The following is a 15265-nucleotide window of genomic DNA, read 5'->3' as shown; positions in this document are numbered from 1 at the left end:
GCATCTTTCTGATCACGGCAGCCGCGTGTGACATCACGCACCGGCCACGATCATGCCCCAGCCATGCATGTTTTATCCAAGTTACCCATGATGCATGTCTATTTCCTGTTAATTGGTATAAATATGGTTGCCATTCACTGTCTGAGCATCTACCTTGATAAAGACTTTATGTCGAAACGGCGTTGGTGATACCAGACAGTGCTTATTTTAATCCTCCTATATTCATACCAATCCAAGGTAATATGCAACATTTGTGTTCGCAAGTGTAAGTCCGGAATTCACTTGTGACTGTCTTATTCCATTCTGACACACATTTGTTCTACCCTGGATTTTTTGGGGAATTGAATAAGGAAATTTTATCTAGTTGTTTTTTATAAATTGTATTACGCACCAATAAATTAATTATTTTTGGAAGAGAAGAGTGATTCATCTGTTTAAAGAAACCGCTACGTGTGGAATACCATCTGCTGAAAACGTGAGTGTGGTACGTTTCATTGAATAGAACCTGCCTCACATGTTAAGAAGTATAAAAGAAACCTTTATGTGTATGGTGATATTTTACTCTAAGTGAGTTTTGGTACGTTTACCTATGTTTGTGAAGTGGTGGTGAGAAACTATCCTTATCTTCTATCAAGAAAACCTCCACAATATAGGGCTCTGTTTCATCGGAGAATTCACAAAAAATTGGACTCATCATAGACAATATTACACATTTGTTGTTTATTTTTGTTTATATTGCATGTAAACATCTGGTAATCATTGGAGTAATAGAAAGAGATTAACGAAGGTCCACGAAGTTTGCAAGTACAGTATATCACACCTTCCTTCATTTTTCTCGTTATTTGTATAGCAGCGCCTTTGATCTTCCTTCCACCCATCATTTTCTACCCAGCCATGCCCTGTTCGCGCCACCATGCCCCCCGTTTTGATGACACGCCCCTGCAATGATCTGTCTCCGCCTAGGAAATGGAGCGTTGCCGCCCCTCGCCCTGCGAATGCCTCTGCCTGATTGACAGGCATTTGCATTTTCTGTGGGCACCAAGCAGAAAATGCGGGAGCATGTGCAAGACGGGCGCTACGCAATGTGTCCACATCCTTTTCATAATTTTTGTGGTTAGATCGCTTATTGCGATCCAACCTGAATCGGGCCCTTAATCCCTGAGCCCAATGCCAATGGCATATTATAGGTGAGTGCCACCAATTACCAATTCTTTCTGAAAAATGATTGCTGTAACGTATTCAGATTTAAAGCCTATTCTGTATGTAATAGTAATCTTATTTAATTGGTCCTCAAACAATTTGCACAAGTTCCTCTTAAAAAAAAAAAAGCAGATCATACTAGGAGGCAGATAATCCACCACTGGTCAGGTGGGAACTACATGACATCTCTAATCAAATAATGAAGATCACCACTTTGCTATGTGGAATTTACTGTATAAAGAGCATACAGAGAAGACAACAGTGGGTAAATATAAAAAGGAGAAAGAAAGAGGAAAAAAGTACCAGAAGGAAAACGAGATGGGCAAGAGACAGTGCGGAAAGATTGAGATGGAATTTGTGAGATGGAATATGAGTGAATAGAGAGAAAGCAAAAACGGCTGGAGAAGAGATGGCAAAAGATAGAGAAGAGCAAAGAGAGTAAAACAGAGAGGGGTATATTTACTAAAGTGTAGGTATTTTAGAAGTGGAGATGTTGCCCATAGTAACCAATCAGATTCCACTTATCATTTATCAAGCACATTGTAGAAGATAATAGCAAGAATCTGATTGGTTGCTATGGCCAACATCTCAACTTCTAATATACCCTAAGGAGAGAAACCCAGATGACGCCTGAGAAAAAAGCGAACATATAATTTATAAAATAGTGTATATACAGTATCAGTCACAAAGAATCAAACTACAAAACTTATTGGGAAGTTAAAATGTAGAAGTGATTGGTGGTCTATTCATGAAGCAGTGAAAAGAGTGGAGAAGAAAGCCAGTAGAGAAGTTGCCCATGGCAACCAATCAGCATTTATAAAGTGCATTCTATAAAAGTATACGTAGCAGTTAATTGGTTGCTATGGGCAACGTCTCCACTAGCTCACTTCTATACCCTTTTCACTGCTACAATAATAGACCCCTTGGAAATTTCTAATAGATGATTCATCCAAATCTGCCAGCCCTGTCTTGCTTATGAATCAATAAATATCTGCAATATTTTTAGATTTATACCTATATATTTTTTTACAAAAAAAATCCTTATGCAGGTACTGATGCTATTGGGCAAATGGTCCCACTCTTACCTGTAGTAAAGGGAGGAGGCAATGTTAGAAGCACAAGGCAGAGTACTAGAGCCACTGAATCCATGCTGGCTAATGACTGTATGACCACACAGGGGTTGGATGCAAATATTTTAGCAGGTAAGGTAGCAGAGTACTGGGCAGCCTGAGCACCAATCCCCGTCTGACCCTACCTCCCCCTCGGGCACTCCTTTTAGGTAAAAAAAAAAAAAAAGTCAAGCATATTTTTACAAAATGCTTATCTTTCATCTATAAACTTCCTCTTTTAAGGAATAAGGGATATAAGCAATAGAATTTCATCACTACAACTGTGCTTCATCTCCTGTCATGGGGGCAATGTAATAGGTTGTCTTTTTCCTGGCGACTTTCAACTCAAAATTGTTGTATGTACAGTATTAGCCATCAATGTTGAGGCTTAGCAAGAGTATCAACGGCGATTATCAAAGATTTGCGGTGATTTTTAACATATGGAAAATGCTCCCTTAAACTTATTGAAAGCATGGGGACTTCTTTACCCCTTGTTGGTTCAAGCATAACAGTGGTGAATTTGCATTATCGACCATCTATAAACCAGGGTCTGTGGGCTTTATTCAGGTTTGTTAGCAAACCCAAAAAGATAACAATTGGGCAAAACCATGTTGCACTGCAGGTGTGACCGATGTAACATGTGCAGAGAGAGTTAGATTTTGGTGTGGTGTGTTCAACTTCAAACTGAAATCTAAATTGTAGTGTGAAAAGCAGACAGTACTTACTATGCACAGAAACAATATAACCCACCCAAATCTAAACCTCTCTGCACATGTTACATCTGCCCCACCTGCAATGCAACAGGGTTTTGCCAAAAAGCTACCTTTTTTGGTTTGCTAACAAACCTGAATAACCCCCAGTGCTCAAATTAGTAGAAATGGTTAATAGGATAGAGATATGCGTCATGAGTGTTGGTTTTTGAGTAATTTTGATCTGGTGACTGTATTTTTCGATTGATTTCTCTCTGTCTTCAGCTGTTTTGTCTTTGTTATTTTTCTGGGTGTACGGACTCTGGGTCGACACCACTTAGGCCGACACCCATTGGTCGACAGTGAATAGGTCGACACTAGAAATATGTCGACGCAACCATTTGGTCGACATGCAAAAGGTCGACATGCGTTTTTCACATTTTTATTTTTGACCTTTTTCATACTTTACAATCCACGTGGACTTCAATTTGGAACGGCAACCTGTTCCGATCACAGTGAGGCACCTTGCCCGAAGCATGGCGACCGAAGTGAACCGTGTGAGGGGACACGATGCACTAATTGGGGTTCCCGGTCACTTTACGAAGAAAGCAATACTAAAGAAATATGAAAAACGTATGTCGACATTGTTCATGTCGACCTAATGGATGTGTCGACCAATTTCTAGTGTCGACCTAGCCACTGTCGACCAATAGGTGTCGACCTAATGGGTGTCGACCAAGACACTGTCAATCCTGAGTCCCATACCCATTTTTTTGTTTGTTTTTATTACAGTAAGGTGTTCCAGACTGACTATTATATTTATTTTATACCCACCAGCCTCCTGCGCACCCATTTGAGTGCGCTGCCTTTTTGCTGGAGCTGTTCTCTTTGGTGCACCTGCTGAAGAAAAACAAATGCTGTTTAATGGTTTGTAATACATGTACCTTTTGCAGAATATGCATCATAAAGAATATTAAACATACATCCTTTATGTGCTAATGGCCTTGCCTACACAAATAATGTTTATTGGTTGTTGGTTGCACATTGCACACATTAGCACTCTGCTAGGGTGTCACAAGTCATTTGATTGAAAAGATTTACAAGATTTCCAAATACAAACTTAACCTCTTCAGGGATACTGCCACTTACAGTATGTGTACATTTCTTTATTTATGGCTATTTTTAAATGCATTACTTTTTTACTTTTCAAGCTATATGTTTGTGAACATTGGTGATTATATTAATTTCTTAAATTTGTTTATAGGCAACACAGTTAAAAATAAAATTAAATATACATAAACTTATTTTTGTAACATATTAATGTGTCCCTGAAGAGGTTAAAAAAGGAACAACTGACATTGATTTAGGTTGGTACAGTTGAGAGGGGGGCATTTGTTTGTTTCGGCGTGTGTTCATGGAAATGGGGGCGTGTCCCCCGGTTTCTGGGAGAGAAGAGAGCCAAGGGTCTATGTGTCACCACATAGACTTCCTGGCATCACAGACCTCCCTTCGCTATTGATCGCAATGTTGGATCCCAGCTTGCCACGTCAGTAACAATGCTAAGATCACAGCTACATGCAGGAGTCATCTCGTCTACCGAGATGTCTCCTGCATGTTCCTCCTTCTTTCAAATCGGAATGCAAGCAGTTTGCATTTCCATCCATCTCTGAATCAGGCCCACAGTTACTAGCTAAGTTTATGTAATATTATTGCAATAAGAACTTTTAAAGTGCAAATACATGTTGAGTATCCCATATCCAAATATTCCGAAATACGGACTTTTTTGAGTGAGAGTGAAATACTGAAACCTTTGTTTCTTGATGGCTAAATGTACACAAACTTTGTTTAATACACAAGTTATTAAAAATATTGTATTAAATGACCTTCAGGCTGTGTGTATAAGGTGTATATGAAACATAAATGAATTCTGTGCTTAGATTTAGGTCCCATCACCATGATATCTCATTATGGTATGCAATTATTCCAAAATACGGAAAAATCCCATATCCAAAATTCCTCTGGTCCCAAGCATTTCGGATAAGGGATACTCAACCTGTATAAGCTTGTAGTGTGGCTGATGGTATATTTTAGAAGTGACGCAGTATTTGATACTATAACAGTGCTGGTAATTGCACTCCATTCCTAGCCAAACAAGTCACTAGTGACTAGTGGTTATGAGATGTCATCAGCTTCTGTGTCCAGCATGATAATGAGTACGAGGTGTACAGCAGGTTAGGTGCCGAGTTCCATGCTCCTCACTAAGCATATGTAAGGTGACGTATTCACAGTGATTAGCCCACAGCCCAGTAAATAAGCAATGCATTTCATCCACTTCTGTGGACTCTATCAAGCTGAATACCTTTCCTCTATTGTCCATAGGTTTAAGAAGGTGGATATATATATATATATATATATATATATATACAAAACAGATACTCTCCCTTTTGCGCTATTAAACAGAAAGTGAGAAAGGATTGGGTTAAGGCTGTCAAATTCCACTAAGTCCCTTGTTAGGAGGGACTAAAAAGATTCAAATATGTGCCAGTAGAGGAATGGGCGCACTTGGGTTGTTTTTCCACCCAATATTCAATGGGGAAAAACAGCAGTCTCCCTAAGATATTTACTCCTAATTCGTGAGCATAAAACCACATTTAACATGTTCCATGTAAAATTTATTACAACATAAAAGCAATGATACAAAATGGTATAGTATCTCTTCTTGCAGATAACACCATATAGTACAGAGGACCAGTTGAAATAACTTTGATAGATTCCTCCTTCTCCTTTGACAATTCGGAGATTTGATGTTTATGAACAAATAACCCGACGCGTTTCGTCTTACTCTAAGACTTCATCAGGGGTATGTCTCTAGTGCTTGATAAATACTGTTAGTGTATCAATGAAATGACAATTACGTATTCTGGATACTTGAAAAAAACACACACCGGTGGGGTACACAGCTGAAAGTTAGATTAAGCCTTATGGTTAAGTGCTTGAATAACAAGTTCAAACGCATAGGCCTGAACGCAAGTTCAAATAGGTATGTGACCTTATGATTCAGGGATTTGGATAACAAGTTCAAATACACAGGTCTACCACAATTTCATATGCGTGTGTAACCTTACCAGTAGCTACATTAGCTTCAAGTCACAACCAGTGTAATCAGACTGTGGCTGAAATGATTGGTTCATTTGGGCCCCAACAAAACAAGCTGGCAATTAATCTGTTCCTGCACAAACTGGCTCTACAGAGGCAAGATGTCGTCCTCATTCTCATCGACCAATTCCTCACATCATTCAGTGTTGTGTACATCCTCATCATCACAGAGTATTAATTTGTCCTGGCTGGAATCAACCATGACAGGTCCTTCTGTACTTTTTGAAGGCTGGTCTTCCTGGAAGAATTGATAATTCATTTTGATGAACATCATCTTCTCCACATTGTGTGGAAGTAACCTCCTACAAGGTTACCGGCTGCTCTAAAAACTCTTTCGGAGTACACACTGAAAGGGGAGGCAACGTAGGTAAAATAGAGCCAGTTTGTACAGGGGCCTCCAAATTGCCTCTTTTTCCTGCCAGAACAGGTATGGACTGTCTGAAATGTCTACTTGGATGCTGTCACCGATTTAATCCTCCACCATTCTTTCAATGGTGACAGTATCATATGCAGTGACAGTAGACATGTCTGAAATTGTTGGCAGGTCCTTCAGTCCAGACCAGATGTCCAAAGTTGGTCCTGCCTGCCCTGCATCACAACCAGCTGATTGGTTAGGAATCGGATATCTAAGTTGTTTCCTAGCAACCCCAGTTGCAGGACAAAATGAAGAAGGAGCTGTTGCCATGTCACATTCCACTTCAGCTGACAGTGCTTTCACCTTTGCAGACTTGTGTCCACCAGAAAGAGAGACACCACGTAGGTTTAAAACCTAGGATTGAGCACGGTGGCCACAATGTAGTGCTCTGATTTCAACAGACTGACTAGCCTTGAATCCTTGCAAAGCAAATGAAAAGCTTCATCTACAGGTCCCACATGCTGAGCAGAATCGCTCCATCTTAGCTCCTCCTTCACTTTCTCCAGCTGCTTCTGCAAAAGCCTGATGAGGGGAATGACCTGACTCAAGCTGGCAGTGTCTGAACTGACTTCACGTGTGGCAAGTTCAAAGGGTTGGAGAACCTTGTACAAGACAGAAATCAATCTCCGCCGTGCTTGAGTCAGGTGCATACCCCCTCCTTTGCCTATGTCATAGGTGGGTGTATAGGCTTGAATGGCCTTTTCCTGCTCCTCCATCCTCTGAAGCATATAGATGATTGAGTTCCACTGCATTACAACCTGTTGCTTCAGGTGATGGCATGACAGGTTCAAGAGTATTTCCAGGTGCTCCAGTATTCGGCACACAGTTGCTGAATGGCGAAAGTGTCTCAAAAATTTTCATGCCACCGAAAGCGTCTCCTGTCGGCCCTGTTGTTTCTCCAAAAATGCTGCATCACCAAATTTATTGTGTGAGCAAAACATGGGACATGCTGGAATTTGCTCTGATTTAATGCCCATACAATATTGGTGGCTTTGTCTGATATCACCAATCCCCAGGAGAGTCTAAGTTGGGTAAGCCATTGGGCGATGATTTCCCTAATTTTCTCTAAGAAGTTGTCGGTGGTGTGCCTCTTACTGAAACCGGTGACACACACCGTAGCCTGCCTTTGAGCGAGCTGGCGTTTCTGAGATGCTGTTACTGGTGCCACTGCTGTTGTTGCTGCGCAAGGCGATACATCTACCCATTGGGCTGTCACAGTCATATAATCCTTAATCTGCCCTGTTCCACTTGTCCACATGTCCGTGGTTAAGTGGACAGTGGGTACAACCAAATTTTTTAGGACACGGAGAGCACTTTTTCTGACATCTCTCTACATTCTCGGTATCGCCTGCCTAGTGAAGTGGAATTTAGATGGGATTTGGAACCTGGGACACACTACATCAATTGTCTAAATCTCCCTGCACAAATGGCGTATACCGGACACACCTCTAACACCAACATAGCTGTCAAGGCCTCAGTTATACGATTTGCAACAAGATGACTGCTGTCATATTTCATCTAACTCGCAAAGGACTGTTGGACAGTTAATTGCTTAGTTGAAGTTGTACAAGTGGTCTTCTGACTTCCCCTCTGGGATGACAATCGACTCCCAGCAGCAACAACAGCAGTGGCTCCTGCCAGCAGTAGGCATACCACTCAAGGATCCTCCGAAGGAATCGCGGTTAGGAAAGGACTTGTCAGTCATGCCAGTGACATGGACTACAGGACTACTGATGCTCCTGACTGAGGAGGAAATTGACATTGAGGGAGTTGGTGGTGTGGCTTGCAGGAGCTCGGTTACAAGAGGAAGAAGGGATTTAGGTGTCAGTGGACTGCTTACGCTCTTACCCAAAGTTTCTGAACTTGTCAATGACTTCTGATGAATGTGCTGCAGGTAACGTATAAGGTAGAATGTTCCTAGGTGGTTAACGTCCTTACCCCTACTTATTACGGATTGACAAAGGCAACACATGGCTTGACACCCGTTGTCCAGATTTGTGGAGAAAAAATTCTACACTGAAGATGTGGCTTTTTTGGTATGTTGCCCAGGCATGACAATGGGCTTATTCCTCCCATGGACAACAACTGTCTCCCCCGGTGCCTGATTTAAACAAACCACATTACCATCAGAATCCTCCTCAGCTCCAGCAACACCCATATACTCATCCTGGTGTACTTCAACAGTGACATCTTCAATTTGAATATCAGAAACTGGACTGTGTGTGTTCCTTCCAGCACTTGCAGAGGGCGTGCAAATGGTGGAAGGAGCCACCTCTTCCCGTCCAGTGTTGGGAAGGTCAGGCATTGCAACCGCCGACACACTTGGACTCTCCTTGGGGATTTGTGATACCATCTTAGACTGCACAGTTCTTTACTATGCTTTTTGCCAGCTTAACTCTTTTCATTTTTCTAGTGGGATGAGGGCTTCCATCGTCATGTAAAGCTGAACCACTAGTCATGAACATAGGCCAGGGCCTTAGACGTTCCTTGCCACTGCGTGTCGTAAATGGCATATTGGCAAGTTTAACTTTCTCCTCAGGCGATTTAAATTAATTTTTTGGATAATTTTACTGAACTTTGGCTTTTTGGATTTTAAATGCCCTCTACTATGACATTGGGCATCGTCCTTGGCAGACAACGTTGATGGCATTTCATCATCTATGTCATAACTACTGGCAGCAACTTCAGCACTAGGAGGAAGTGGATCTTGATCTTTTCCTATTTTATCCTCCAAATTTTTGTCCTCCATTATTTTTCTGAAGTTATATAACAATATGTCACACAGTAGAGAGTACTCCTAAACCACACATATAGGGCAAAGCCTGCAAAAATTATTTGGATAATAACCTTTTTATTTGGAGTTATAAATAATAATATGCAGCACAGGAGAGCGTACCCCTAAACCACACACACACAACAAAGCCTGTAAAAATTAATTGGATAATAACCTTTTTATTTGGAGTTATAAATAATAATATTCAGCACAGGAGAGCGTACCCCTAAACCACACACACACAACAAAGCCTGTAAAAATTAATTGAATAATAACCCTTTTATTTGGAGTTATTATAATAATATGCAGCAAAGGAGAGTGTACCCATAAACCACACACACACTGCAAAGCCTGTTAAAATTATTTGGATAATAAACCTTTCATTTGGAGTTATTATAATAATATGCAGCACAGGAGAGCGTACCCCTACACCACACACACATGGCAAAGCCTGTAAAAAATATTTGGATTAAATATTAATAACCCCTTTATTTGGAGTAAATAATATACAGCACAGGACAGCGCCTGAGGAAGCTGGACATATTATACACCAGTGAAACGCGTTGAGCTTGCAAGCCACCAGCACCCTAATAAGAGGCTATCCATGATTTTTGGCACATTCTTGGGAATCAATACCTTCAATTTGCAATTCATTTCTACTCACCTCAGCAGCTTTTGGACACTTTATACAGCATGTAAAGGACATTCCAGCTGATCCTACAAGGAGATTGCCTTCTCCTAACATGTCATCTTGCTTCAGTGGTTTGGACACCCCTTCAGCAACTAAAAGGACATCCCAGCTGACGAAATAAAGGGACTGCTCTTTCCAACAAACACCACTGGTAAAATCTACATAAAAGCTATATACCTTGATCTATTACCTGCTGTTTTATAATATGTCTATTTAGACTCTAAGGTTGTTTCCTAGCCATATTAAGTGGAAGATTGGGTGAATAGTGGCTGCAATATTGGCAAATATTATTATATATATTTGTGATCATATTAATTATTTATTTTAATTTTTTTAATCTAATTTTATGATAATAAACATGTATTGAATGTAATATAACAAGCCTAATAGTTATTTACTAACTTATACAGCCAACGCTGGTATATCTCTATTTATACAGCAGCACCACTGGACTTATGGCAGCACAGGACACCACTACTGGAGTGACTGGACTGATGCAGCACAAGACACCACCACTGGACTGATGAAGCACAAGACAGCACCACTGGACTGGACTCATACAGCAGCACTGGACTTATGGCAGCAGAGGACACCACTGGAGTGACTGGACTGATGCCATACAAGACACCACCACTGGACTGATGCAACACAAGACAGCACCACTGGAATGATGCAAAAGAGCAGGTCGCCACCCCACGCTCCATGCCACTTTCTCGCACAGACACTGAGGAGACACTTCCTCTCGCTACACCCTCCAGGACTGGAGTGAAGATGGCGGGGCAGGAGGCGCAAAATATACAAAGTCCGGATCTCACGAGAATCCAACAGTGCGATGATGACGTTTTGCCTTGTTCTGGTTTACGAGCCTGGTGGAAGTCCCGAGCTGGGCTCGGATCCGGACTCAGATTTTTGTCAATACTGGTGCATGGAAATGTTCCCAGATACTGGCTTGTCTAGTTGTCTTTACTACCTCAGTGCCGCTGTACAAACCAATTTGTGCATTGGGTACATTTCATCCCTGTACTGTGGAGGGTGACAGGGCAAATATTATTTTATATGCAGAGAGTGCGCTTCATAAAGTGGATGTGTGTGTGTGTGTGTGTGTGTGTGTGTGTGTGTGTGTGTGTGTTTTTAGATGGGTGCAGTGTGTCCAGTATATATAGTATGGGGCGTTTTAAGAGAGGAGGGGACCCGCATGCAGCCTTTGTTGTGGGACCCCTCCTCCATGGCAGCAAGGAGACTCTGGCATAATAATGCTATAATGCCAGGTCTCCCAGAACATGGTGCCCTCGCCTTGTTCCTGGGAACATATCTAGTGCGCATGCTTAAATTACTCCGGAGGGGTAAGTATAATATATGTGAGCAGAGTGTGCGGTCTGGGCCCCCCATGGTAACGTCACATTATTATGACCACCAGATAATAGCCAGAGTAACCGCCGTGTGCTGCATTGACAGCAGCTACACGGTTTAAAGTGTCATTTTAGATAGACATCAGGTAGCCATCAGGTTCATTTTGATGGTGAGCTGCTCCACTGTGGCGTGTCGGTCAGCCCTCACACACACCTTCATCTCTCACATTAATGGCATGTGGTGCTCCACAGTTTCTACGTTGGTTATTCGCAAAGATGCCATTTGTCCTGTCATGATACACCTTGCGCTGTTTCAGAAATACTGCCACCCTTGGCCCGAAAGCCAAAAAACATCCCTTTTTGCATCTCGGAAAAATCACCCCTTTTGCCCATGATAGCAACAAGTGATATGTGTGCAGATGGCTTATCGCACACCTTATATTCCCACCAAGCCAGCGCACAACACGTGACGTACATCTTTGGCTATGCGCTGCTACGAGCAGGGACGGTTTTTGCCCTAGTGGCGCCCTGGGGGGAAAGTATGGCGTGGCTTAATATGGGGGTGTGGTCAGTTACGCCCCCATTTGTGCCCCCTATAGAGTAGCACCGCTGAAAGAAGAAAATAAATAAATGAATACTTACTATACCCGCTCCTGATTCCCGACCGCTGCAGACCTCCGCCGGCGCCGCTCCTCTCCTCAGATCTATGGGAGAGACATCATGACGTCTCTCCCATAGCACAGCATAGACACTAGAGGTCAATTATGACCCCTAGCGTCTGTGCCAGTCCCACAATGCTGTGCGGTACGCAATGACGTCATCGAGCACCGCACAGCAAAGGTTCTCTCCTCGAAGGGAAACTAGATGGGTAGCGTCTAGTTCCTTTCATAGCGGGAGGCCAGTGGGGGACACAGCGGGGGGGCACAGTAGCGGATCTTGCCATGGTGCGGCGCCCTCCAGATGGCGCCGGCACCCTCCGCAAGGCGGCGCCCCGGGCAAAAGTCCTGTTTGCCCGTGGCAAGATCCGCTACTGGCTACGAGGTCAAATGTGGGAGGTGACCATAATAATGTGTCTTGACCATGTATGTGTGTGTGTATGTACATATATATATATATATATATATACTACATGTAGGAGCATGGCTGTTGCCAAATCTTTCCATCACCCACATAGGAGCAAGAAAATATCTATACATAACAGAGTGAGCTGTACCTCTGATTTTGTCATTTACATACTGACCTGTCCGTGCTCCTTGGTTAACGTGGGCAAGACCATCCTATCATTTCGTGAGAGAATGGCCAACCACCATCCTTCGATCAGGTCAGCATTAACAAGTGGCAATTCCGATAAAACTGTTGCCAGGCACTTCTATAAAGCTCGCCATTCTCTGGCATCACTATTATTATTAATAGAGTTGATATACCAAGGAGAGGTGGAGACCAAGCCAAAATGTTATTAAAACGTGAGGCAGCATGGATCTATCGGTTGGACACTTTTTGACCCCATGACCTTAATGATGGAATCCATTATGCCCTTTTTTTGGATTGACCTGGATATATTTACTAATATCTTATATATTTCTTAGATTATTTTTTTTCGTCCTAATTTTTTCTTTTTCTTTTTTGTGGATCCGGTTTAATCTTTCTAAATAATAGTCTGTGGCTATTAAATCAAATATTGCTTCTTTTAGCAGTAAGCCAAGGTTAGTGATGTGATTAATGTTGTAATGAATAAATATCCTAGATGTATTATTGACCACTATAGCTCTTTATAGAAATTAGAAGTATTTTTCTGCCCCCTGCTGTTTGTGCAAAACAGCATTTTTTGTAATTTTCTTAATAGTAATCAATGTTTGAGATACATATCTAAATTAAAAAGATTATATGATGAGACCTGGGGTAAGTAGCGCTCCACTGAAAACCAGCTGTGGAGGGTTAGTAGCACCCGGGCGCACTGTCAGGAAAAGAGACCAGCAGCGGAACGCATGAACTTCCGATCAGGAAGTGCAGCCGGTGGTGGATCGCACACTGCCTACTGTACCATACATGGCGGCGATATGGCCGTTTGGCCACACTACCACGGGAACAGTTCACCCCTGGATGATATGAAATACATGCACTGGTGAGGATGCTTTTACTGTTATAACACTAAATGTATTTTATGTTTATATATATGTATGTGATGTGATAATGGGGGAAGGTCTGTGACTAATTGGTGGGAGGGCTTTGTGGGTATATATGGTGCTGTGTCCATTGCACTGTTATCTTGACTAAGGCCCGAAACGTTGATGTGATATACATCTTTATATGATGGTCTGATTAAATACTTGCAAATGGTAGACTGGTGAGTGCTCCCATTTATTACAATTATATACAGTGCATCTGAAAAGTATTCACAGCGCTTCGCTTTTTCCACACTTTGTTATGTTACTAGATAAAAATATGTTTCCTAACTAATTATAGTGTACAACATAAATTACTGGAAAATTCAATCAGGAAACATTGGAAAATATTGAAAAAAGATCCAGTATTGTCAGGGGCACTTCCAGAAAAACCGATCTTCATTTACAAGAAGGCACCCAACTTGAAAAACAGTCTAGTTAGGAGTGATCTCCCTAACCTAAAAAAGGAGGGTCAGATTGCAACCAAGGGGTTTCATCGCTGTGGAACATGTATAGGGTGCAAAACCATCAAAACCGACAGCGGTAAGAAACTAGAAAAACTGGATATCAATGGACAGGTTCACATAATAGATGAATTCATAACATGTAATGTAAAGAACGTGGTATACGCCATGGAATGCACGTGTCATCTGTTCTACATAGGGAGAACATCTAGGCCCTTGAAAATACGTGTTAGCGAACACTTGAGAAATGTGAAAAAGGGGCTAGAGACTCATGCATTCTCTGACCACTTTAAAAAGGTGCATAACTGTGACCCAGGCCATATCTTGAGGTTTATGGGTATAAAAAAAATAACAGCAAACCACCGTCAAAATAATATCAATAAAGTATTGGCCAAAACCGAGATGCAGCTAATATATAAATATAACACACTAATACCTAAGGGCCTTAATTCTGATTTTGAGGTGAAGTGGTTCTTATAAAGATGTATTACTCTATTACTCTGTCTGTGATTTTTTGTGCATTGATATATGCATATTAGGAGACTCGAATCGAGCCTTTTTGAGTCATCTTGCTTGTAATTTAGGGCATTAGACCATATGGTTTATTGTAATTCATTGATGTCCTTCTCTCCACTAGGACAAATATGAATTCCGACTCACCGTTCAGGGAAAAATGAATGTTTCCATTAGGAGAAATTTATTGCATGCAAATTTCTAAATTTGTCTTAGTATTATGAGAACATTATGTAAGATGGACTTGGATACTGCCTGACATTCCCTATTATGAACAAACATACAAGGGACGGCACAGAGTTTGTTAAGACCAGTCACCTAGCAACAGGATGCTTCTGGCGTCATTTACATCACGCCAGGGAGACAGAGAGTATCGTCGCGTCAGGACCGGAAGCGACGCGACACATTGCTTGAAAACAGCCGTCGCTTAGCAACAGGGATAAGTGTCAGGACTGGAAGTGACGTGACGCATTGCTTGAATGCAGCCGTCACTTAGCAACGGGGACAAACGGTAGTAACCATTGGAATTACGTCACGGGCAAGATAACCGGAAGTGACGTATCGGGATCACAAAGAACTTATTCATATGGACTATTCAGAATCTTTTTCCCGCTTTATAGAAGGTGGGGATAATAGTTTAATAAGGGTGATCTACATGTGATATATCGTGCATTGTTTTGTCTAGAGGAAAGAAAGTTCACTAGAGAAGGTTGCCATGACAACCGTGTACGACAAATGGAGGTG

General features: G+C 41.8%; 1 protein-coding gene across 2 annotated transcripts in view; it reads right to left on the bottom strand.

The window, feature by feature from the left end:
• SPADH (spermadhesin family member) overlaps positions 1-15265 on the bottom strand; it is a 168558-nt gene that overhangs the window by 144805 nt on the left and 8488 nt on the right. Inside the window, exon 2 of one of the 2 annotated variants that reach the window (XM_063961877.1) lies at positions 3833-3898. In XM_063961877.1, the coding sequence (XP_063817947.1) occupies positions 3833-3898 (66 nt within the window). Of the gene's footprint in view, positions 1-2285; positions 2462-3832; positions 3899-15265 lie in introns of those variants that run through there. The other variant, XM_063961878.1, reaches the window with a different exon arrangement.

Source organism: Pseudophryne corroboree, chromosome 3 (assembly GCF_028390025.1).
Source record: "Pseudophryne corroboree isolate aPseCor3 chromosome 3, aPseCor3.hap2, whole genome shotgun sequence".
Lineage (NCBI taxonomy): Eukaryota > Metazoa > Chordata > Amphibia > Anura > Myobatrachidae > Pseudophryne > Pseudophryne corroboree.
This window is presented reverse-complemented; position numbering and strand designations above follow the sequence as displayed.